We start from the raw sequence: 27,231 nt of genomic DNA, 5'->3' as shown, positions 1-27,231 counted from the left end.
GGAATCAAGAAAGGTGACCCTGAGACGGGGGACCAAGCAACCAGAATGGAAGCAGGAGATGGAGAAATCCCTGCACGCAAGTGAAGAGGGAGGAAGCTGGGCACCGTACTCAGACTGGATCCTAGAGAAAGCTATTGACCTGATGAAGAGAACTCTCAGCTCCCTAGGAGAGGAGAATACTGAGCCCTACGGCCGCCCCAGTTCCTGGAGCCGCAAAGGGAGAGACACCGAGGGGGACATGGAACCTGCAACCCCAGGGACATCTACTGATCCAGGAGCCCCCACCCCCTACCGGACCACAGATGGTAATCTGGACGGAAGACACTACCACCCACAACGAAGGCACCGATCCATTCCAAGACGTCCACCGTTGGAGTGAAATTCAAAGGGGAGCCAACACGCTTGGGGTTTTTCCTAACCCAAGTCCTCAGCTACATGGAGGAATATGGGCAGGACATTCCCAGCGACAAAGCCCGCATCCGGATCGTGCAATCTGCCCTGGATGGACCAGCTGCGGATTGGGTGGTGAACTTGCATGACTCCAATGCCCCAGAACTCAGTAACTTCAACCGTTTCATGTCCTCTTTGAGAAGACGATTTGAAGACCCCCTGGCTGATCGCAAAGCCCGTGAAAGGATAACAACGATGAGGCAAGGCAAACGCCCAGTGGCTGAGTATACCCAAGAATTCCGGGCCATTGCCAGCAAACTGAATTGGCCAGAAGACATCCTCCTTGGCCATTTCAAAGACGGACTAAACTATGATCTATATGATGCTTGCCTGCCCCGAGGGGACCCACATCAACTTGAGGAATGGTACGTCTTGGCAGAGGAAGCAGAGATCGACATATTGAAGAGGCACCGCCAAGGAAAACAATGGAGCCGCCCCCCGCCTGAGCTGACACACCAACCGGTGAAATCATCGGATACAGCCAAGAAGCAAATGGGGTGTTTCAAGTGCGGAAGAGAAGGGCATCGAGCTGTAGAATGCCGCTCAAAGGCCCCCCAACACAACCCAGACAGATCCCCAATCAACAAACCCGGAAAGTATTCAGCTAAGCCAAAAGAAACGGCCATGAGAATGATGGAAATTGCAGAAACCCCCACCTCTGCTCACCAAGGGGAAAGAACTCCAGCCTACACCACAGGGCCGGTGGATGCCTCAGATGACAGCTCGGAGGGCGAACCCCTGGTAAGTGGATGCATCACACCCATCTTCAAAACAGTGACTATATTAATCCCCCCCATGCCCGAAGCTGTGAAGGTGAAAGCCTTAATAGACTCTGGCTGCACCCGCTACCTCATTAGCCCAACACTAGTGGGGAATCTGGGCATCCCATCCAGGAGACTGGAACAACCAATCTCATTTGGCCAGCTAGATGGATCCATAGCAGGGGGGGTGCCAGCTACCCTAGCCACTCTGCCAATACACCTCTCCCTGGGCAACCATGAAGAGGACTTAACGTTTGTGGTGACCCCAGGTATGGAATGCCCAATGATTCTAGGGATGGAATGGTTGAAAAAATGGAACCCCTGGGTAAATTGGAGGACGACAGAAATCAAATTCCCGAAGGGGGACCCTATGTACTTAAAACCCCAAGGGAGGCTACCAGAATCAAGAATAGAAAAAGCATCCATAGGGGAGGAAAAAAGATTAACAGAAATACCAAAGGAATATAGGGACCTTGCTGAAGTCTTCAGTGAGGAGAGGGCGAATGAGCTCCCCCCCCCCACCGACCCACAGACTGTACCATTGAATTCAAGCCGGGGGCAAAACTCCCGAAGCCCAGATTATACTCCATGAGCCCAAAGGAGAAGGAGGAAATGGAAAGATTTATAAAAAAAAACCTGGAGAGAGGTTTCATTGAGCCAGCCAAGCCTAAAGTGGCTGCCCCGGTCCTTTTTAGAGAGAAGAAGGATGGCTCTTTACGTTTATGCGTGGATTATAGGGCCCTGAATACAATCAGTGAAAGCAACCTATACCCGCTGCCCCTCATGAAAGACATGCTGTCACACCTATCGAAAGGGAAAATTTTTTCTAAACTAGACCTAAGGGAAGCTTACTATCGCGTGAGAATCAAGGAAGGGGACGAATGGAAGACTGCATTTAACTGCCCCGTGGGATGTTATCAATTCAAAGTCTTGCCATTTGGATTACAAGGGGGCCCTGCAGTCTTTATGCAATTAATCAATGACGTTCTAAGGGAGCACCTGTTTAAGGGGGTCCTTGTTTACTTGGACGACATTCTTATCTTTACCGAAACAAAAGAAGAACACGTCAAACTTGTCAGAGCGGTTTTAAAAAAGCTGCGAGCCGCTCACCTATATGCCAAACTATCAAAATGCGAATTCCACCAGGAAAGGATAGACTACCTAGGCTATCGCATATCCCCACAGGGCATTGAAATGGACCCGGAGAAGGTCAAAGCAGTACTAGATTGGGCACCACCCCGCACAAGAAAGCAACTACAAAGCTTCCTGGGCTTTGCAAATTTTTACCGCCAATTCATCCCCTCATTTGCACAGATAGCCTTGCCCCTCACTAACTTACTAAAAACGAAGGGAACATCCTCAGTAAACCTAGCCAGCCACTAACATGGACAATGGAGTGCCAAGCAGCGTTTGAGAGACTAAAGAGACTTTTTTCTGCCGAACCAGTACTAAGGCACCCAGACATGGACAAGCCCTTCGTAATACAGGCAGATGCAAGTGATGTGGCAGTGGGGGCTGTGCTATTAGAAGAAAATGATGATGCAGTATTGCAACCCTGTGCATATACATCCAAGAAACTCACGGAAACAGAACAGCGCTGGCCCGCATGGGAGAAGGAGGCTTATGGGATACGTTGGGCATTACTCACGTGGCGACAGTTCCTGGAAGGCAACAAAATCCCCTTCCAGGTGTGGACTGATCACAAAAATTTAGAAGCCCTGAAAACTTCCAGGAAACTCAATCCCAAACAAGCCCGCTGGTCCCAGCATTTTCACCAATTCCAATTTAAGCTCAAACATTTACCAGGAAGAAAGAACTTCCTGGCAGATGCACTATCTCGCATGCCCCAATATAACAGCGCACGAACCACAGACTCTAGACCAATAATGGCAGAGTCACAACTGGCAGCACCAGTAACCACAAGAACCCAAGCCAAATTAAAACCACAACTGGACAGCCAAACTGGAATTGAATTCAGAAAAAGTTTGGAAACAGATGAATGGTTCCAGAAAAACAAAAATGTGTGCACAATGAGAGACGGGTTGCCTTGGGTAGGGGAAAAGTTATATATACCAATAACTCAAAGAGTAACTTTCATGCAGCTTTGCCATGACACAAAATCAGCAGGGCATTTTGGATTTGTAAAAACTTTACACTTAATTAAACGGCAATTTTGGTGGCCATCAATAAAAAAGGACATAGAAAGTTATGTTGCCAGCTGCCCAACCTGTGCATCGGCAAAGAGGTTGCAAGGGAAGTCGCCAGGGCTATTACAACCAGTGGCAAGTCCCTCAGCCCCCTGGAGGGAAATAGCCATGGATTTTATAGTGGAATTGCCAGAAAGCAATGGGAATACTGTTATCTGGACAGTCACGGACCTATTTTCCAAACAGGTGCACTTTATCCCTTGCCAGAAAATTCCCACTGCAAAGGCCTTAGCAAAACTTTTCATCCAGCACATTTACAGATTGCACGGGGCACCCCAACGCATCATCTCTGATGTTGTTGTTAACTGCGAAGTCGTGTCCGACCCATCGCGACCCCATGGACAACGTTCCTCCAGGTCTTCCTGTCCTCTACCATCTTCTGGAGTCCATTTAAGTTCTCACCTACTGCTTCAGTGACTCCATCCAGCCATCTCATTCTCTGTCGTCCCCTTCTTCTGATAGGGGAGTGCAATTTATGTCTGCATTTTGGAAGGAATTTTTATCCCTCTTAGGGACCACTCAGGGACTGACATCTAGCCATCACCCTCAGACAGATGGACAAACAGAACGCTGCCATTCGGTACTTGAGCAATATTTGAGATGTTTTTTAAATTTCCAACAGAGTGATTGGACGGACTTACTTCCTTTTGCAGAAGTTGCCTACAATAATGCAGTCCACTCCAGCACAGGCTACACTCCTTTTCAAATAGCCAACGGTCAAAGTTTCAACCCTATGCCAGAGTTAACCCCAAAAGAACCAACGATCCCTTCACTGAAAGAATGGATGGAAAACCTACAAAACACCTGGCCAATAGTCAGAAAATCACTAGATGAAGCTAGGCGGGCATACAAAGCACAAGCCGATAAAAAAAGGGTTGAGCCTACACCATTCATTATAGGAGAAATGGTGTACTTATCTACAAAATACCTAAAGTCCCTACAGCCCTGTAAAAAACTTGGACCAAAATATATAGGACCTTTTCCAATTAAAAGAATCATAAATCCAGTAACAGTAGAATTAGAATTACCCAAAAATCTCAGGCAAATACACCCAATTTTTCATTGCAGCCTGCTGAAAAGAGAGCATCAGTCACCTCTACGGCCAAAAATCCCCCCCCCACCACCTCCAATCATGGTGGAGGGGGAACAACACTTCGAAATAAAAGAGATCCTTGACTCTAGGAGATATCATGGAACAACTCAGTACCTAGTTGCCTGGAAACACCTCCCTGCCTCACAAAATGAGTGGGTCCATAAACGTCACGTCAGAGCCCCGAAGCTATTGAAGAAGTTTCACACAGAGTATCCTAACAAGCCTGACTAAATTTTTTACTTGTGTTTTCTTTCAGGTGGATCTCTCTTATTTTTAAGAGGGGCCGGATGTCAGAATCCAATTATATTTCATCTTTAATTATCAAATATAGAAACTCCCAATTCTGCCTTCTCTGGATTCTGCCATAAGAGGGAGAGAAGGGGGAGAGCAAAGGGGCTTTATGGCCCTCACTTCCTTCAGTACACTTCAAAGGGCTGAATGATGAATGTGTGTTTATTGTGACCTCTAAGCGTTAGCATATCAAAGAAGGGTAATTGCCTTTCATGTAGTTATCTGAAGTCTCCATCCAGACGGAAGAAAGAAGAAAAGGGGTGGAATTGTGATACTTGAAACTATCACTGGAAGGGGGTTTGATTGGGTGGGACTACTGGGGAACCCCTTAAAACCTTGAATGGGAGAGCTTGAACCCCAAGTCCTGTCTAGCATGCCTGCAACCACTTCTCTTAATAAAGGATTCCTGTTGGAAGAATTATTCCAAGAGTTCTGTCTTCTTAAGATGCAAAGTGGGGTGGGTCCTTACAGCTTGTCAGATGCTGTATTTTTTCTATCCTGCTCTATGGAGTAGAGAGTTGGTCTCTGACAGAAGGCCACCTGAAGAGACTAGAAGCATTTGAAATGTGGATTTACAGGCAGCTGTTATGTATAAGCTGGGTTGACAAGATCAGAAATGAGGATGTGATAAGCCACCTGGGAAAGCCAAGGGAAATCATCAAAACAATTAAAAAACGAAAATTAGAATATTTCGGACATGTGATGCGACACCCAGAAAAATATGGCATACCCCATTTGATCCTCCAGGGAAAGATTGAAGGCAAATGAGGTCCAGACAGAAGAAGAAGATTACGGCTTCAAAATCTAAGGGATTGGTTTGGACAAAAAACAGCAGCACTTTTTCGTGCGGCTGCTGATAAAAACAGGATTGCTAACATGATTGCCGATGTCCAATAACGGATAAGGCACAAGAAGAAGAATTCTAAGTTGCTTCTCTCCTTGATTAGTTTCCATCCATTGCTTTTTTAGGTGTTTTGGAGAATAGGTTGACTCCCTCTTCTTTGTGAAGCCCCATAAATATTAAAACACTGCTATCATATCACCCCTAGTTCTTCTTTTCATTAAACTAGACATACCTAATTCCTGAAAACATTCTTTATGTGTTTTAGCTTCCAGTCCCCTAATCATCTTTGTTACTCTTCTCTGTTCTCATTCTAGAATCTCAATACTGTATTTTTTTTAACCTTGTGGTAACCAAAAGTGGCTACAGTATTCCAAGTGTGGTGATATACTTCTACAAGTAGTAGACTTGCTGAAGATCCCATTTCTGTCCTGTCTATGCATTGGTTCTTTGTATCTGTTTTAATATTAATTTTAATGTTTTTGACAGTTAATGTTTTATGTTTTAATGTTTTACAATAATAATAATGAAGTTGGAAGGGACCTTGGAGGTCATCAAGTCCAACCCCCTGCGCAGGCAAGTAACCCTATACCATTTTGGACAAATGGCTGCCCAGTTTCTTCTTAAAATCTTCCAGTGTTGGAGCATTCACCACTTCTGGAGGCAGGTTGTTCCACTTGTTAATTGTTCTAACTGTCAGGAAGTTTCTCCTTAATTCTACTATGTAGAATTGACTATTGTTCATCTTTTCCCCAAAGGTTCAAGGCAGCATCTATAGTGCTTTAACAGCCCTGTGAGTTAAGAGAGGATGACTGGCCCCAAATCATTCAGTGAGTTCCAGAACAGATAAGGATTTGAACCTCTAGGACTCTCTAAATCCCACATTTTATTAGTTCAAAATACTGCTGGTTGATTAATTCTTCTCTTATACAAAACTATTATTTTAACATCTTATATACAACATTAATTTAGATATAGAATTAATTTCTCTGATAGAATTGTGACAATTGGAAAAAAGCATTTGGCTGAAAGACAATAGGAAATTGCTAAGATACAGTATGAATTTTTATTTCCCCAGGAAACCCACATTTCACACATTGGCCTAAGTCAATTATGAATTATCATGACAGCATAGATTCTTCCAGGAACAGTCTGCTATTATAAATCAAAATGAGGAGATACAAATGTTCATAAGAAAGACGATAAGACGGCAATCGCTTCGTTTGATTCCGGGAAAGCCCTCTGAACCTGACAGGAGAAAGGCTAGTGTGAGATCAGTGTCTAGCCCAAGCTGCTTGCAGCCGATGTCCCAGAGCACAAATTTAAACATCGGTGAACAGTGTGCTTGGAATTGATGAGAGTACTGATCTTCTTTCTTTCATCTATTATTTAAATCCTTGAAAAGGTCCCCAAAGCAAGAAAACCTCCAGAAGTGAAGGGAGGGGATTATATCCCCATTTCCTTATAGACAAAAGTGGTGAATTAACATAAAGGGCTGAAATAAATATACTAAAATTTGATTTAAAATATTTCAGTTTGGACAAATCTAGGAACTAAAAAACTGTCAAGATTATACCCTAAAAAGTTTAGATGGAATTATAAAAATATATAATAAAAATAACTTTTTGATAGAAAGAAAAACTGAAAAAAGAAATAACTGCTGACACCTAGTGGCGAATCAAAGAATAGAATACTAATAGTAAGGATTCAGAAATTGGCAAAATGCCTAGAAACAAAGAAAAAGTTGTTCCTTTGAATTGCAAATAAACTTGAAGACAGCTGGGAACAAAGGAAAAGTCAGCTATAAGATTAAAAAGTGTTTGAAAGAAAAACAACAACACCTGGACTGTTGCTTAAACCTAAGAACTGTTTATGAAAAAAAAAAAAACCTTTGGCTTTTTGGCTAATCTTTTAGAGGAGAATTTGCAGGATTTAATGTGGCTTAATATACTGAATCTGTAATTTTGACTGACTGATAAATTGACTTTTGAATTAAAACATTGATGAAAGATTATTTGAAGGGGGGAGACAACATAGATATCACATACATATCAAAAAATGACAGGATGCCACATTCAATGTTTTCTCCTGAAGGACTTAGCCTGGAAAATCAAGGGCCTCCAGAAGCAATACTTCAAGGCAAGATAAATACTTTTCCAGAGGAAATATATGTAATATTAGGACAAATACAAATGACTATAGATTCAAACCATGATGAAATTTGAAACAGCTTTGAGGATTTAAATAAGCATATTTCCAATCTAAATCTACAATTAAAAAATACCCAGGAAATAACAACAAAGGAACAAACAAATCAGACAGCAGATTACAAACTGGAAGAATATGATCAAATTGATGAAATAACAAAGGAAAAGAATTACAATTTGACATAAACAGGAAAAAATCTACAAGGTTCTGATACAACAAGAAAAATGGAATTATTAGGAGAATTATTAAAGTTTGGGGGACAGAAAGAATTTATCTTACTTACTTCATCTTTTGTATTCCCAACAACATTTGTAAAAATACAGGAACTATTGGGTAAGCGGATTACATCAATTTGCAAAATTACTTGGCAAAAGAAAATTATTAGAGACAGATACAAGAGATTTACTTGCCCTACTAGATGGACTATTATGTGAATAAACATTTCTTTGAATATGGCTAAAAGAACAGAGAAGTTTGAACATAAAGGGGCCTTATAACAAGAAGGATAATGAGATTTAAGTAATACAGTATGTTTTATAATATATTAAATGTTAAAATTGTAGATTGATGTAACTTTTATTAACATATATGTAAAATATAAACTGATTAAAAAGGATGTTATATCTAGATATTATAAGACAGATAAAAAGTATAGTATTTTTATAATGTATGACATAAAGTATTGGGATGATGTACCTAAATGGGAAAATTTAGACAGTGAGATGACTAATATGAAGAAATTATGATTGAAAAGAATTGGATTGAATATAAGGGAATCTAAGCGAACAAAAATTATAAAAATAGGATGTATGCTGAACTAATGAGATAATGGTTATAAGGATAATATAAACTGAAAAAAATGTTATATAGAGAGATTATTATTATTTGTATAAATATAAAAAATGCCTATACCTAATCATTTATATATTGAAAACATTAAGAATTATATTTTGGCCAAGTTTGAAGAAGGAAAATACAAATGGGAGAAGGGAAGATCAAAGAAATGCATTATTAATTAATGTATTAATTATGGAATTATCAAATTTAATTATTATTGACTGTTAATTAATTATTACTGTCCTTTTTTTCTTGTTAAAATATAAACCAAGACAACATGCTGTACACCAGGCATTGGAGATTGTTATAGTTAAAAACGAATAAAATATCTATATATATATAAAAAAAGATTGTCAGCCTCCATTTCAATTTTTTTGCAGTGGATATTTAGACATATCCTTGAGGTAACCCACTGCATGCTTCCCTCCATGTAGTTCCACTAAGACTACATGCTGAGTGTGGTTAGTTACTTACTATGGTTGGTTACTTACAATGGATTCATGTAATTGTGGGTATCACAGCATCCCTGCAGTCATGCAATTGTCAGTTATAATCATTCTTAATTATGCAGTGTTCCCCAGACACATGGTTGCCATTTACGACTTTCAATACCAGCTTCCCAACAATCAAAATTAATGGAGAAGCTGGTAGGACTCGACAAATGGCAATCTTTTGATTGTGGGATGTTGCAGCAGCACAAGATTTGCCTTATGATATACCAGAAATTCTATCATAAGTCAGTCTGGTCTCATGACATTGCATCTTCTGACTATCACTTAGTGACAGAGTTCCTAGTCCCAATTACCATTTGTAAGCTAAGACTCCTATAGGATACAATAAAGCATCTACAACTATAAATATAGTAATAAAATATACCGGAATTATAAGCATTAACTTATAAAATCAGGAAGAGTAATTAAACCTAAAAGGAATTTGTTATCCTTATAAGTTAGCATAATGTTTATGCTAAGATCCAACAAGAATATCAACAATGTAAAAAACAGAATACCAATACTTAGTTATAGTTAGTGACTAACAAACTAAAGTACAGAATTATAAAACATGGACATGAAATGATAGGATATTATGATCTTGTAAATAATCATACAATTGTTCTTTTTCTGCAGACAATGTAACAGATAATAGATAATTAAATAAATAAAATAAATCCAGAAGGCCTGGATTATTTGCTATTACTGATGACAAATAATGTGAATATCAAGATAAAAAGAATGATACAGAAGAAAATGAGCAATACTTTTAACATGTACAGTTCCAAATGGGAAAAGCTGCTCAATATGAGGATTTTTTAAAATACCTCCCTACCAAGAGAACTTGGGCAAAACATTAAATCATGTTAATGTCATATTTTGCCTATACAGTATCTGGCTATTTCAATCTGCCTCTAGATATCTGGCTAGAGTAAGCTTAAAGATTGAGCATCTAGATGGGCCTTGATTGGCACATAGAATTTAGTGTCTTGATTTTCTATATCTATTATTTTCTGCCTTAACTTTGGCTTGATCATGACCTAAGGTTACCATGGCTTCCAGAGAGTAGTCACAATGATTCAACTTATATAAGATGGAACATTTCCATTTGTTCATAACTTATCAGAGATAAAGAGACCATGGGGTAGAATACTATTTTTTAACTAATAAGGATATTTTTTTGACTAACAAGGATATTGAACTACATCATGGTATCAGAGTACTGTACATTAGTTTCCATTTGAAGATTAACATTAGAAACAAATCTGTATTGTTATTAGATGTATAATGACTGGGATAGGTAGGAATAGTTTCAATAGCAACCCTTCAGAAGCTACTGTGTTTCCCCGAAAATAAGACCCGGTCTTATATTTTTTTGGGTTCCAAAAGACACATTAGGCTTATTTTCAGGGAAACATGATATCAGGTTGATCAGCCTGGCTGGGCACCCCATGCGCTGGTGCAGGCACAAGAGGCAGCGAGTGCGCAGCAACTGCAGCCCCTTAGCCGACTCACTCTGGGGCTGCACACTCTGGGGCTGCAGTTAAGTTGATTACCTAGTCCAAGCAGCATGTGGAGGTAGATGCGTGTGGGGCGGGAGACAAGCAATTGGGACGTGCCACGTAGCCACCTGGCTGATGAGAGGTTCATGGGAGGCTTGCGCAGTGGCACCAGCACAGGGGGAAGCAGAGGCACAGGGGAGAAGCATGGATGTTGTTGAGTCCTTAGTGAAAAGCAGACGCGAGAAGCAGTTGTAGTTCTCAGGTTTCCTTTTATTCTGTGTTCAGCTTACAAGTGAAGGCTTCAGCAACGCCCAAAAGCTCCTAGCCTCTTATATAGGCAGTTCCCGGGTAATTGTGTTACTTTTCCCGTGCCAGCACCCGCGCATGCGCACAGGCGCTGGCGACAGCCTGTCTGGTCCCGGGCAGCTTGCACCTGCCCGGGACTGCCTGCAAACGCCCCGAGCCCGTTTGCAAGGCTCGGGACATAACACCCCTTTCCCCCGGGCTAAGACTACTACCAACATACAATTATTTCTTGATGCAGTGTTCTACTCCCCAGTGCTCCTACTGTTTACTGGCTTTTGTTTGGCCAGCAATGTTATGTAATCCTCTAAGTATTTAGGAGATTTCCTTGCTCTCTGTGACCTTCTCAGCTCTGGGTTTCTGACAGGTGTTTCCTGACTGAGGGGAGACGTGAGCCTGTTCTCCTTATCATGCCTTGGTGCCTTCCAAGGACTGTGCCCCGATGCCTGGCCTGCTTGCTCGCCCACCGGGCTCGTCAGGCCAGGGCTTCTGTCACCTTGTGACCTGGTTGACCTGCCTAGCTGTAGACCCTCGGGCCCCTTGAAGTGATAGCCACTGCTGGGCGTCTCTATAGAACCTCCTAGGTCCGTCCAAGACCTGTCAGGAGGCTGTCCAATCCCTAAGCCCCGTTCTGTGTCCGGGCTCGTGTGGGTCTCTATACCTTCCCAAAACTCAGTTACTCCCTGATTTGGGCTAGAGGTGTTGCGGTCGGGACTTGGTTCCTCGACCACCTCCCTGTAGTTTGACCCCCTGTAGGACTTGGGGTAAGGTCAGGCCAACTCTGGGGATTATGTGCCAGCTCTCTTGCGGGGTATGATTTATTGGGATGCTCCCGGGTATCCTCCCTGACTGGAGTACTGTGCTGTGCAGGTGAATAGTGATTGTACCCCCGGGGTGACTCCCTGGCTGGAGTAGGCGTGAATGCCTGGTAGTTGGACAGGCTCCCAGAATTCCCGTTTGGGGCACTCGCGGAATCTTGGAATGGGCCGTTTGTGGCTCCATGATTGGAGGTGGGCAGCAGCTCGTGCCCCTCCCTTTGCTCTAAAGGGTCCCCCTCCCCCCTGGAAAAGACCCAGGAGTCTCATCTGAAAGGTCCCGCCTAGGGCGGAGTTGGTCGATGTGCCGACGCAGGACACGACCGTTGTCCAGGGCTACCTCGTAGGAGAGAGGACCTGTGACCCTGGAAATAGAAGCGGGGACCCATGTATGACCAGGCCCGTAATTGCGAGTCCAAACCGGGGCACCCACAAGTAGTTGTCTAGGTGCCCTAGGATGTGAGGTAGATGAAGGCAGTCTGTCCGGATGCAACCGGTCAAGCTTCGTAGTAAGTTTGCACCCCCAGCGAAGTTCAGCTGGGCTTCTCCCTGTAGAAGTGGACGGTGTGGTGCGGTAAGAAAGGAGAAAGTCAGCCAACCTGTGATGCCAGTCCCCTTAGGTGAGTCTTTTCAAGGCGTCCTTTGTGAAGCGGACCATGCGTTCAGCCATACCGTTGGTGGACGGGTGGAAGGGTGCAGACGTGGCATGACGAATCATGTTAGCCTGTAAGAAAGCTTGGAATTCGGAGGAAGTAAATTGAGGGCCGTTGTCAGAGACGATGACATCTGGGAGCCCGTGTGCAGCAAAAATCCCCCTCAGTACCTGAATAGTCTTTGCAGTGGTGGTGGATGAGACAGGTACAACCTCAAGCCATTTTGAATGACTGTCAACGAGGACCAAGAAGAACTGGCCCTGAAAGGGCCCAGCGTAGTCAATGTGCACCCTAGACCATGGGGACTGTGTATCCTCCCATCTATGCACAGGAGCTTGGGGCATCTCTGGGCGAGAGCGCTGGCACAGGTGGCATGCATGCACCTTAGCCTCAATGTCCTTATCTAAACCAGGCCACCACAAGTGGCTGCGCGCAAGGGCCTTCATGCGAACAATGCCAGGATGACCCTCGTGGAGGGACTCTAAGATCCTAGTCCTCATTGAGGTGGGAATGACAACTCTGTTTCCCCAAAGCAGACAACCCTGAGAAGTGGACAACTCGTTCCTTTTGGACCAGAAACTCTGAAACTCAGGACTAGGGCAGTGCTCAGGCCATCCAGACAAAACCCAAGAAAGGACACGTGAAAGTGTGTGATCTGTGCCTGTTTCAGCGGCGACATCCCTGGCATTCAGAGGGGACTCGGGCAAGGCTTGGATGGATAGAATGTTGACAGCTGGCGCAGGGTCAGCTTCTACTACTGGCAGGGGCAATCTACTGAGGCCATCAGCATGGCCCATTTCTTTCCCAGGCTTGTGGAGTAAGGAAAAATCATATGCAGACAGAAAAATAGACCACCTAAGCATTCTAGGGGAAATGATTTGGGGAGTTTGTTTACGTGTGGTAAACAGTCCCAGCAGAGGCTTATGGTCAGTGAAGACCGTGAAATGCCTGCCATACAAGAAATCATGGAATTTTTTAATTCCAGCAACAACAGCCAGAGCCTCCCTGTCTATCTGAGCGTAGTTGCGCTCAGCAGAAGACAGTGTTCTGGAGTAATATGCAACAGGAACCTGAGTTCCATCAGACCTGAGGTGGCTCAGGACAGCTCCTACCCCGTAAGGGGAAGCATCACAAGCGATGCACACAGGAAGGGACTCATTGAAGTGTGCAAGTACACTGTTAGAAGTGAGTAAGGCCTTGACCTCATTGAAACTAGCCTCATGTGTTTGTGACCATTGCCACACTGCTTGTTTGTCTAATAGCCTGTGAAGAGGCTCAGCTACACTAGCTTTATGTGGAAGAAAGGAATTGTAGAAATTCAGGAGGCCCAGAAAGGCCTGAAGTTCGGCCTTAGACTTTGGCCTAGGTGCTTCTAAAATGGCAGTTAGTTTGGATTCAGCAGGGTGAATCCCAGCAGCATCAATTTTGAATCCCAGAAATTCAGTAGAAGGCACCCCAATTTTGCATTTGTCTCTTTTGAGCTTGAGGCCTGTTTTCCTGAATCTTAACAGAACAGCCCTTAGCCTTTCAGCTAGAATGTGTGTGGAGTCTCCTGCAATTAAGACATCATCAAAGTAGGGGCAAACCCCCGGTATGCCCCGTAGTGTGTTTTCCATTACGCTTTGGAAAATCCCAGGAGCGACATTCACTCCAAACTGTAGCCTTTTTACCTTAAAGGCTCCCCTGTGGGTCACAATAGTCTGAGCTATAGCAGCATCATCATCAACAGGCAGCTGTTGATACGCTTGAGCTAGGTCAAGCTTTGCAAAAACGCGCCCCCCCTTGAGGGAGGCCAGAATATGACTGACCACAGGAACAGGATAGGCATGTTGCTGCAATGCCTTATTCAGAGTGCATTTGTAGTCAGCACAAATGCGAATGTCCCCATTTGCCTTTAGAGGCGTGACAATGGGGGTCTCCCAAGGACTGGAATCAACAGGTTCTAGGATTCCCTGTTGGATCAGTTTGTCTAACTCAGTGTCAATTTTACTCTTTAAAGCAAAAGGGACCCTTCTTGCTTTAATTCTAATGGGTGTGACAGTGGGGTCTAGTTTTAAGGACACAGGGGGTCCCTTGAATGTGCCCAGCTGGGGGCTGAAGACATCTGCAAATTCTTTGCAGACTTCCTGTAGGTCGAGTGTTTGTAAGCTGTTGAGCCCCGTGACGTGTATCCCCAAGGCTTCAAACCAATCGAGTCCTATGAGACTCGTTCGTTCACCCCCTACTACTAATATGTCTAGTGGACCTTCAAAATTCTTATACTGTACGTTAAGGGTGGCCTCCCCCTTAACACACACTCTCGAATTTTGAAAGTCTGTTAACACAATGTCTGAAGGCCTTAATTTAGCCTGAGTTCCACTGCCGGAACAAATCTTCCTAAATGTATGTAAGGATATGATTGAAAGGGCAGACCCCGTGTCTAGTTCCATAGTTAATGGAACCCCTTGTAGCTTCACCTTGAGTGACAGCTTTTTCTTGATGGGCTTGTGTATGCCTGTCCTGAAGATGCTTCTTCGCGAAGCGCAAAAACCTATCCTAATCTGGCTGGGGACCCTGGTACCTTTCAGGCGCAGTTCTTCCTGAGGTTGTACCTTTCGTCGGCCCAGACACACAGCTGCAATATATCCTTGTTTCCCGCACGCCCGGCAGATAGCGGAGCGGAACTTGCAGTCGGTCCTCCTGTGGCGACCTCCACAGCCGATGCACTTGAGGGGAACTGCAGAGCTTCCTTTCTGATTCCCTTCCTTCGTGGGGTGGAGACGGTCGACTTCCTCATCTGGATCCTCCTCGGAGTTCCCTTGGACATCCTCTTGGTGCACGGATGCAACATCTGGACTGTTCCTGATCGGCCGCATGTTTTTGACGGCGCCACCTGCTGCTTCTTCTGCGGTGACCTCTCTTAAGGCATCTTGGAAGGACAATTCTTCTTTGGCGAAAAGCCTCTGTTGTAGATCTCGATGCCTTAAGCCGCACACGAATCGGTCCCTCAGTCGTTCTTCGAGGTCCTTGAACTCGCAGTGCTTGGCGGCCTTCCTCAATGCAGCGATGTATTCTTTGGCCGACTCTCCGGATCGTTGATCCCTCTGCTCGAAGGTGTGGCGCCATGCGATGACGGACATCTTGGGCTGGAAGTGCTCCTTCAATAGCTTCTTTAGATCTGCATAGCTGACAGACTCTAACGGGACAGGTGCTGCAAGGTTCTCTGCGATTTCGAAGGCGTCTTGACCGCAGACACAAAGCAGGGTGGCAGCCTTCAAGCTATCTTCCCTCACTTGGTTCACCTTGAGGTAATTTTCCACCCTGGCTACGTAGGACTCCCACCGCTCTGGATGTGAGACGTCGAACTCCGAAAGCCTTCCAACCTTTGCCATTTCAGGAGACGGGTCTATCAGCCAGCCTACCCCCGAATGCTAAGGTTGGCACCAGCATCACCACCACTACCATTAACACAACCACTACCACTACTACCATCATCACTAAAAATTTACAATTTCAAGCCAGAAGACTCTCTCTCTCTCTCTCTCTCTCTCTCTCTCTCTCTCTCTGAAGTGTTGTAAGTTGAGGACTATCTGTACATGGGTCACTTGCTTTAGTGTTATCAAAAAAGGAGCTTTGTATACCACAAATCATTCAGAACTTTTAAGATAAATTTTAATTTGCTAAAAAAATAATGTCGAAATCCTAAAAGTTGCCTCCTCCTCCTCCTCTGTACACATTGTTGAACTTTGCCTTCCAGCCCCTGCTTCAATAGATTTGCAGTAGAAAAATATATTTGCCCCTACTTGCCCAGTAATGGCTGTTATTTTTTCTTTCTCCTGCCCTGCAGCAGGGTTCAGAAAATATTGAAGTGATTCATTGTCAGTTTCTGTGGCTTAATGATAGGAGCTGATTTAATAATTTATTTATATTTTTTATCTGCCAGATGACTATCTTTGCTTTCTTTGAAGCTCACTAGCAACTGCTATAACCAAGGGGGCGAGGCATATGGGAGGGGAAGAGTGCTGGAGGCATGAAAGAATGCTATGGGGATTTGGGGAGTATGGACAGTAACAGGAACCAGAGGCGCCAAACCAACCTCAGCCCTGGGAAAGGAATTAACAATGGTGCCTGAGGCACCAGGTTCCCAAAACATTGGAACAGAGCCTGATTGGACTACTCTCACTGGGGGCAGGGTTTTGGACATTGGGGATTGCTTTCAATATATGATTTTTGCACAGTTTTTCTTCAGAGCTTGCCTCCACTCGAGCTGCACTCAGCACCTCTAGTGAAAGTACCTTTTCTCTAACACCTATGGAGTTAAGGGCTATTCTTTCCTAGGGAGTCCTTGCTCTTCAGATTTACTAAAAAATTAAATCTGACTTCCATTTTTATATCACAATTACTTTAACAAAGCAGGCCCTTTGAAGAGTGAAGGATGAAAATAATAAAAACTGAAATCATTGATTTTTTTTTTGAAATCTGATCATATATGGGACTTACTGTATATCAGAAAAGCAACTGGCATTGTATGTATGTTTTATTTATTTTGTAAACTGGAGTTTAACTCTAAACTCTGGATAACTTATAATTAAAAAGAGTTGAATAATGTACTAATTAAAGCCAGAATCCATATAAACATAAACAATTTCTGAAAGAGATTTTTACCTATTACTTTTCCTAGAAAGAGTGACTTCAATGAGCTGAACTGAAGGCTCGAAGGTCCTGGTATGGTGTAGCTTACTGGGGGATAAAGGTCCAGCTAGAGAAACATGAAAACAAAGATGTCATACTTTGAAGATTGCAGGCTAATAAAATTACTGAAATGGATCTTCCCTGATGATATACATGCTTTCAGATGTTCTTGTTTCATCCCTCATAAGCAGTTTACCACCATTGTCATACTTAGAGAACCAAGATCAGGCTATTCCTTTGAAAAGGTGCTTCCTAAATATGGTATCCATATAATCCCACTCCACCTCAAATTCACTTGGTCACATAAAATCACAACCATCAGGAGGCTAGTAGCACCTTTACTGACTAATACATTTTATTAAAAGGCATACGCTTTCATAAGCTGCCACCATAGATTAATACAGTTGTCCATCTATAAGACACACAATAATTTGTATTATCCATTAAATGAGAAGCTGAAGTGAGAGACATTTATTTAATCTCTCATTATATTTTTGGAAGATTGCAAAAAGAAATTTATTCAGATTTGACACAGATCCAAATGGTAAATTTGATATCAAATTTTGCTAAAATTGAAATGAGAATAAGAGAAAAAAGACAGCATTTAAAATTCATTTTCAGTTTTTTGTTTTCAACAAATTTGATTTGTTGAATTTGGATTTCTTTATTACAAAATAAAAAACACCCCATATTTATTTTGGGATACTCTGATATTTCTATTATTTGAACCATAGAAATATATAAAATCTGTTGAATTCAGATTTAAAAGTTGTTTAAATATTTTTCACTTTAATATAAATTGATATTAGAGGTGAAGAGGAGCTAGAAATAGGGATGTAGAGAAAAGAGTATAAATTTCACAGCCCAATAAATTTTGGTATATTGTTATAAATGCAATCTTCTGATATTTAAACTGACATTTTAGTTTGCTTATATAACTATACGAAAGTATTTAGATATTCTTGGGCAAATGCTGAAATTGGTTAATGCCACAAATAAAGAAGAAAGTTGGATGCAAATTATTACCTTGGCTAGAAAACTTTAAAATACAAAGTTAAAAATTCAGTGTGTTGTTATCCTTTGACAAAAATACACTATAGTATTAACCTTTAATAACCAATCTGACTTTTAAAGAAAAGTTATCCCATGGTCAACATCATTAAAAAAAAACATTTATTTTTATACAGACCTATCAGAGTTGGTTTATTACGGTATACTGTGGTGATATTGCAAGCAAATTTGTCCATTGGATTTACAGGAATATCCCTGTGAATATTATTATTTTCCACTATTACAGGAATGTGGATATCTTTTCTCAAGGAAATAAATACAGTCATTACTAATGTGTATATGGACGATTAATATGCATATCATAGATCTCACAGGCTCAACAGTTCCAAACCCTCCCCTACTGTCTCCATATGAAATGGCTGGCAGACTCAACAGTTCTGGGAAAATGCACTCGGAGCATGACTGATTGGCCTGGAAATATAGACGTTATTGTTATGCTGGCAGGAATCTTTTTGGAAGATGTGATAAGCTGCCATCTCGTGGCTGTCAAGGAGTAAATCAATAAAAGAGAAAGATTTGCACTACACCCATTTTTGGTATAGTTTTTTTCAATAAACTTAAGGGCATGACTAACAATGACAAAATACTACATGGATGTGTTACTTGCAGAGACATGTAATAGCATAGTTGCAATTTATAATTTTATTGTACACCATTCTGAGTCTTCTGAGTGATATAAAATGGTTAATAAATAAATAAGCAAATTTAATTGTAGTTTGAGATTTTAAAAGATGTTGCATTTAACAACTTTTTTTAAAAAAGAAAAATGATCTAGAAAAAATCTGTAAAAATATCTATGAAGATAATGAATATAAAATAAAATATAAAATATATTTAGAAATTTCTTTGGCAAGAATATCTAAATATATGCTATACTATAAAAAGTTGTAAACTCAAAATTCAGTACTATGGTAGTGTTTATGCACATTATGATTCTGTATCACAGTAATATTTCTGTAGGAAAGGTGGGATTTAAATCTAATGAATAATTGAATAATAAATATAATATTTCTTTAAATAAAATCTGACAAGGGACACAGAATAATCATATTTAGCTTTAGAAAACATGAAATAGACTAGGAAGGAGAGAGGCTAGGTTCACATAAAATAAAGCAAAATGAAACAATTGCTCTGAAGCTCTACATAATTTTCACTGTCAAATATTAAGGCTTTTTTAAAATAATGGTATATAATGATAAAAATTAAAATTTTAACCTTTTCCAAGCCCTGTAGAATAAATAAATCACAATTTTCATTCCTTCTTTGATATTCAATTGTACTGTGATGCAATTATAAACATAAGCCAAATTCTTTCTTGCTTGAAAAAAATGATAGGAAATAAGTAATAAAAATCTATTGATCAATGTTAATCCTCTATTTTAAAAATGGAATAAATGTTTCATATATAATTCATTCATATATTACTTAAGATTTCTCCACATTTTGTCTCCATTTAGTCTGTAAATTTGCATTTTCCCAGGATATTTAATACTTAGCAGTGATGTTATTATTCAGCTTCATCACTTATAAAGTTATTGCTATGCATTTACCTGGAGAATTATGTCTTTTCCTGCCCGCGTGATATTCACACTGTGTGGCTGCCCATTAGACATATTCCTGTGATCTATATTGATGTTGTATGGTTCTTTAGCACCTCCAAGTTTGTATCGAACCTGTAAACTTCCTACAGAATGAAGTAATAAATAATTGAGTTATTTTTATTTCATTCTTAGATTATTCCATTAAAAATCCTACTTTTAAATTTTTATACCCTTCACATTATAGAATATTATGTAAAATTAACTTAAAGCATGCTGAACTCCTGATTATTGCATTCAAGCAGGGTTTTTTTTGGTTGCCTTGTAGTACCACTTGTACGGTCTAAAATTTCTAGAATTTTTCAATAGTCCTGGAAGGTTGTTTTGCCTCTGATTAGCAGGGCCAATCCTTCTTAGCTTCTGAAATCAAGCAAGACTGACATTGTACTATCACCACTGGTTGTTATAATGAGTTGAAATCCAAGAAATAGTTTTCATCCCACAGAGACAACTGTGTGAGAATTCAGCAGTAAATAAAGGGTAACTATGGGTCTCTCCTGGCTTTTTCTTGTCCTATATACAAAACATGTTCTCAAATATCACTTTTAAGTACCATCAATTTTTTTGCAGTATGTTGGAGAGGTGAAATAGCAGGAAAAAAAGGACAAATTATTTACCAGCTGGAGTCACTAGCACTGCCATGTAGTCTTGAGAATAAGCACTGATGTAAAGCAGGATACAAGGAGCTTTGCTAGTGCTGAAGCTAAAACTGATTTCTTCTTTATTGAGACTGAGGTCTGATACAAAGTTCTCTGATTCTTTGGAGCTCAAGGGAGTTTTGCTCCCTGAATCCTTCATATTATTTCCTACAGATGAAAAATTATACTGGAGCCACATTCCTTCTTCAAAAAAGGCTCCAACATCTGGTGGAAGAAGAAACAGAGAATACTAAGATAAAAAATGACATATTTTGATAAGCATATGGTATAGATGCTGTTTTTAAAGACATGGGCAAATGTGATTCACAGCTTCATACATTATATTGCAATGGATTGGTATATTTCTCTTTTCTTTCCTCTCATCATAAGCCATTTTACCTGCAGATTATATCCTGGCTTAATATCTTGGTGAGTAAACAGACATTAAAAAAGGTCCCCATTTTGTTAAAATAAATTAGCATCTCCATGTTTTATGAGGCTGGGATTATAATGTTCACACTTCCTGAATGACTTTCAATTTGTATATTTTTAAATTTATCTACCAATAGATGCATAATGCAAAAATATAAAGTTAGCTGTGGCCTTCAGTCTCTTTCAGAGATTCTAAAACAGGGGTGTCAAACTGCCGGCCCACAGGCCACATGCATCATAGTGAAATTGCGCCCACCCATTGCTGGCAATGGAAAAAAAGTCACGATACATCACAACATGTCAAATGACATTGTGAGTTTGACACCCCTGTTCTAAATGATCCAGGCTTTTTCCAGGTTTCAGGCATCTAGCCAAAGTATGAATGAAAATTCCGGGTACTTAAAAAAAAAGTGTTACCTCAAAGAATGAGATGAAATTCTAATATTTTAAAGTTAAATATTAGGCAAGTACCTACAGTTGAGCCCTTGCTTTGAGTCTGAGCCCAAGCCTGATGCTTTCCTAAAGGCTCCAGTTGGCTTTACAAAGGTTACTACACCCTCTGCTTATCAATCATTGAAATCATTCGGCTATGTTTTAGTAAGACTGAAAAGGGTAATGTTAAAAATGGGAGGATAAATGCTAAGTAAAGACAGGGCTTTTTTCCTCATAGAATACCCAGAACAGAGTTCCAGCACCTTTTTTGGATGGAACCTTGTAGGGTAGGCAAGGTGGGTTGTATGATGTGTGTGAGTTCCGGCATCTTTTTTTTTTTTATAGAAAAAAAGCACTGAGTAAAGATAATGTAAAAGGAGCAGTATACACATTTTAAGAGACTTCTTCAGAATTCTAGCATGTTTCTATGTTTTATTCTATTTCAGAAAAAAATATGTCAGAAGTATCTCTGGTGAGATCTGGTAAAACAACCAAATCTATTTTCAGAGTTGTCAGGTCCCTAACGGAATGTTGCCATTCCAAAGGGGAGGGGGAACACGTACTATTGTGGATTGAGGATGTTCCTGCATTCTTTCTACTTTCACTTTGATGTATCTGCAGGGGAATTAGAGAGGGAGGAAAACTCTCAGAGCTATCTGTTTTAATTCCTGCCAGCTACCAAGGAAGAAGCACCAGAGAACAGCCGGTTATCACTTTTTCAGTTTGAAGTTCTCAAAACATCTTCATGCCAGTGGATTGGGGCATTGGGGATGGGGCTGGAAAAATTGGACTTTTAGTTCAACACTTTTGTGTGGGAACTTCAGATTCCACCTTTCTTCTCTGCAATCACTTTCACTCAGTAAAAGATCCTTTTTGAAACAATGCCTGTTTCAAGAGTCATGCTTTCCTGAGGGGATAGCTGAGGTAGGACCTTACAAAATCTCTCTGTGGTGAATTTATAGCTATCATTCTACAGTAGAAATAATAAAAATTATTCAAACTATTCAAATAGGAAGCAATCACATTATTTCTTTCTTTCTTGCAATATCCAATTTGGCTACTTTATTAAAAATTAAAGTTTTATTTACATGAGGGTACTATCAAACATGAGCCAAACCCTATCTTACTTTATGTTTCAATGGCATTCTGCCCACAGCATCACACTTCTCAGATTACCAACTTGGTATTGATTGTACAGGCATTTTCTTAATACATTCAATATCCATAGGTTTATAAGTAGACCTCAAGGATTGCCCTAAATTCAGAGCAAAGATATTTGTCCCCCCCGAAGACCTTAAGATTAGTTAGGATTGCCAAAAATATTTAATTATTTATCTTGAAACTACATAATTTATTAATAATGTGATTGCTTTTATATATTAAAAATTAATAAAGTAATAAGATAATGTTGAAATATTATAGAAAAAACATCCACATTCTAGAATCTCCCTGTCTTTTCCCAAGGAACTCTTATGATCATCATAGGCTGTATTTATCTTTATACAAACCAAAGAAAAGGAAAACTCTTTACGAGTCACTTCTTGACACATTTACTTTTCAGGATGGGTAGGAATAACTGTGGCAGCTTTTGAAGCTGCTAAGTGGCCTCAAAAAATCATATAGTTTTTTTTTAAGTAATAAAGGATCAATCACAGTTTGTATTTCCAGCCATCCCAACAGTTAAAATATGTTTTTTAATTAAGGTTACTAAAAAATAAAGGGTTTCACAAAGAATGAGGGAAATTGAAAAGAACTAGATCCTGGTGTAAAGTAGCTTGTGTGGAAACTGGGGAGAAGGAAGAGAAGAAAGATAACTAGTGAAAATTGAGCAGTCCTGGCTGCTGAAGAGATACAGGATACAAGATCACTCAAGTTCATTAAAAAGAGATTAGGATAGAAGTGGCTATATAACAAGGAGAGTGAGAGAACGAGAGAGCGAGTGAGCAAGAAAGAGAAGGGAAAGGAGGAAGAAGGGGAAGAGGTTCCAAATACTAGGTCAATCCACATGCTATGTCCATGACATCTTCTACATGTCAAGATTCTTCCTTTGGGAGAAAGGGAAGACACTGAAACTTTCTTTGGGATGTATAAGTGGCAAAAAAGAAGGAGGTAAGTCTGGCACATGATGTCACTGGAAAAACCTTGAGATCTTATTCTAGATTTTTGGAGAGTATGAGAACATGAAAAAAAAGTGATTCTATGTAGATGGAGTATATAACTGACAACGATTCAGAGAATGCTCCCATGGTTCACAGGCCTGAGTTACAGAATTTTGATCTAGGTTTCTGAATTCAAGATTCAAAAAACAACAAAATGGCAGAAAGACAAACAAACAAACAAAAATATTAGAAGAAATAACTTGCAAACAGATCTTGTAATTCTACAAGTTCAGCCGCTGCTGAATTCAAGAGCACACTCTAATTCACAAAAGATGTAGAAGAAATAATTGAGCTTTATTTTGTATCCTGGACAGCCTTCTCTCCTTTGTGGAACTCATTGCTTAAAGAAAATACAGATAGTCCTCAACTTACAACCATAATGGAACCCACAATTTCTGTTGCTAAGTGAGACAGTTTTTCAGTGAGTTTTGCCCCATTTTATGTTCTTTCTTGCACAGTTGTTAAGTAAATCACTGCAGTTGTTAAGTTAGTTACATGGTTATTAATTGAATCTGATTTCCCCATTGACCTCACTTGTCAGAAGGTCACAAAAGGTGATCACATGATCCCAAGACATTGCAACTATCATAAATGTGAGTCAGTTGCCAAGCATCTGAATTTTAATGAAATAACCTTGAAGGTATTGCAACAATCATAAGTGTGAACAGTCACTTTTTTCAGCGACATTGTAACTTCGGTCACTAAACAAATTGTACTTCGAGGACTACCTGCAGTTAAGCTACCACTCTCTTGGATTTTGCTGAGTGTGTGTGTGTGTGTGTGTGTGTGTGTGTGTGTGAGAGAGAGAGAGAGAGAGAGAGAGAGAGAGAGAGAGAGAGAGAGAGAGAGAATAAGAGTAGGGATGGGGAGACAGGAAAAAACCCCTGATCTGTGAAGTTTTTGATGAATTTGATTTGCTGCCAAGGTATCTTTTGTTTTCTTTTGGTTACATAGTTTAGTTGCATTTTTAACTAAATGCATTGGATGTTCCAATTGCTCCAAGAGGCTTAATTGCTCTCATTATATACATCAACTAAAAAATTATTCTGAATCAAATTATAGGAAGGGATTAAGGAAATAATCCAGGTGAAATAAAATGTTATTTATTTCAATGGAAATTAAACATTTATTTTTCTGTATAGGGACCAAAAACTGCAATCACGTTTATCTGTCTATCTATCTGTCATCTCTCTCTCTCTTTTTATAAAATTTGTTGGTCACCCATTTTACCATAAAGTAACTCTGGGCAGCTTACAGTTATAAAAATATAACTACGTTAATACCTGAATAAATTAAAACCAGAGATTAAAATCAAGGACCCGGGAGGGCAGGGACAGAATGGGAAAAGATGGGATGTTGCAGCTGGAATAATTGGGCTGATGAGACCTGCAGAATGCCACCTCTGCCAGCATGAATGGGATGAGCCAATCCCAGGGGACTGAGACAATTCCTCAAATAACCTTGACCCATGCCATGAAGGGCTTTAAAGGTGATCACAACACCTTGAATTTCACCCAGAAGCAGACCAGCAATTAACGCAACTCGCAGAGCAGTTGTGTTACAGGGGCCATTCTTGGGGCACCCAAAACTGCCCATGCTGCCACACTCTGCACAGGTTGTAGCCTCTGAAAACTCTTCAAGGGTAGCCCCAAGTAGAGCGCATTACATTAGTCCAACCATGAGATGACTAGGGACTGAACGGCTGAGTGCAGGGAATCCTGATCCAGGAAAGGCAGCAACTGGTGCACAACACAAAGTTGTGCAAAGGTTCTCCTAGCTGCAACTGCCACCTGCTCCTTAAGCAGGAGTTTCAAATCTAGATGAACCCCTGTTGCGAACTGGATCTATCTGAGGAATTGCCACCCCATCCAGAGAAAAATGATTGCAAAGATATTGCTTTTCTCAGCAATAGCTTTATATAAGCTTTATTGTTTAGTTGCATTAATCCATTTCAACAATTAAAGAAATAAATAGCTTATTTTTTACATATTTTAAAATTTTAAATATTTTTAATATTTTAATTTGTTTTTATTTTTATTTATTTAATAAATAAAAAGCTTAAATAACTAAGATGACGGCAACAGAGATGGTTGTTTCAGATCACAGGGAGACAAGGAACTTAATTTAGTGACTTGTCTCCCTGTGATCTGAAACCACCATCTCAGCAGATGAAGAGGAGGAATAAAACTCAGGAAAATAGAAAAGGTAGACAGAAAAGGGAAAATAAGAAGTTTGAGGAGGGGAGGAAGAAAATATCAGCAAAACAGCAGCACAGGAAGTGATCGGTTGTATGGCTGGTGGCTTCCTACCTTGGAGGCTGCTTCCCAAATTATTAATACAGCCCTGCAGACGAACCCACCAACTATCCACCCAGCCCAGCCTGACCCAAGCATCCTGCTCAGCACTTCCAGCTATCTAGAGACCCAGCCTGGCAGCTTGAGACTGAGGCTGCCCGGAGAACAAAAGACCTAGCCCAGGAGCCCATTTAAGTAGCCCAACACAGGAAAAGAGGCAGCTGAGGTCAGCAAACTGATAGCTGAGAAAAATGGCGGCTGGAGGCAGTGCAGCAAACTGGTGGGTTAAGGTGGACTGTAGAGCATGGAAGACTGGAGGCTGGGAGCAGTGTGGCTGGGAGCCAGCAGTTGGAGGCAGTGCATCTAGAGGCAGCATGGCAGACTAGCAGTGTGGTGGCTGGAAGCAGGCAATCAAGGGCAGTGAGGGTGATGGCGGTTTGAAGGATCAGCATGCCTGGAGAGAGTAGACCATTGTGGCAGGAGGCAGGCTATCAGGGACAGTGAGGGTATGGCGGAGCAAAGGGCCAGCTTGCCCAAAGGCAACAGAACATCACAGCCAGAGACACACTGAGGACCCAGCAATCAATCAGTCCCAAAGACTCAGGCAGGCAAGAGCAAGAAGGCAGGGAGAGACTAGGACCCTGGCAGTGGTAGTGGCAGTGGCAAGCAATAAGGAGGAGAGGCAAGGCAGGGAAGAAAGGGACTGTTGAAGGAAAAATCTTCACCTGGGTCCAGTCCAAGTTGGGAATAAGCAAAATGGAGACTGCTTTAAAAAGAAGGTTGTAGTTTATTGAAGAGAAGAGCCAGACAGAAAGATGGCTCAGGGAAAACTGACCACATGTAGCAGGGAGTGGTGGGTTTTTTAAACACCTTCTGGGGCTCTTGAAGTTGTTTCCTGTTCCTGTTTGAGGCTTTGTATTTCCTGTATCGTGTGTCCTTTTGGTATTGGTGGGTTAATCCTATTATGTTTCCTGTCCTTAGAATTTGGCTGGGGGTATGTAGATTTTACGGGTCTTTGTCTTCTTAATTTCTTCAGTTTCTAACTGGAAGGCGCAAACCTTTCTGAAAGGATAATTGAATTTGCATTTCTAAATGCTGGCCTCTGCTGGCTGATTTCTGGGGGCTGGTTTCTGTCTTTTTAAAGATCTTCTCCATTATTCCTTTGAGGAATATATTCTGCCTTTTTTAATATTTCCCCAAATATTTCTTTCTCTGGATTCTTCCCATAGGACAAATATGGAACACAAGAAGGTAGGGAGAAAGCAGGGAAGATAGGAACATTTTTTTTAAAAAAATCAAGGCAGGAAGTTGAGGGCTAAGAGCAAAGTATCTCCTAAAAAGAGATTTCCTAAAAAGAAAATCTTCAAAGCATAAAGTTGAGAGCTAAGAACAAAGCACTTCCTAAGAAGTAGCCTGAGAATTCAACACTCTTTGTGGGGAAAAAGCAATCCTTCTTTTGTTAAGCAGCCCCATCCCAGTAACAA

General features: G+C 40.9%; 1 protein-coding gene across 1 annotated transcript in view; it reads right to left on the bottom strand.

Annotated features, from left to right (window-relative positions):
- The window catches only part of LOC120316550 (contactin-associated protein-like 2), a 202,979-nt gene that overhangs the window by 99,676 nt on the left and 76,072 nt on the right, over positions 1-27,231 (bottom strand). Inside the window, exons 6-8 of the mRNA XM_039362276.1 lie at positions 20,410-20,655; positions 19,745-19,878; positions 17,097-17,190 (exon numbers count right to left, since the gene is read on the bottom strand). Coding sequence (XP_039218210.1) covers positions 17,097-17,190; positions 19,745-19,878; positions 20,410-20,655 — 474 coding nt within the window. The remainder of the gene's footprint in view (positions 1-17,096; positions 17,191-19,744; positions 19,879-20,409; positions 20,656-27,231) is intronic.

This window comes from Crotalus tigris, unplaced genomic scaffold, assembly GCF_016545835.1.
Source record: "Crotalus tigris isolate CLP2741 ecotype Arizona unplaced genomic scaffold, ASM1654583v1 scf7180000019411.436016, whole genome shotgun sequence".
Taxonomy (NCBI): Eukaryota; Metazoa; Chordata; class Lepidosauria; order Squamata; family Viperidae; genus Crotalus; species Crotalus tigris.
The sequence above is the reverse complement of the archived record's forward strand: the minus strand, read 5'-3'. Positions and strand labels throughout refer to the sequence as shown.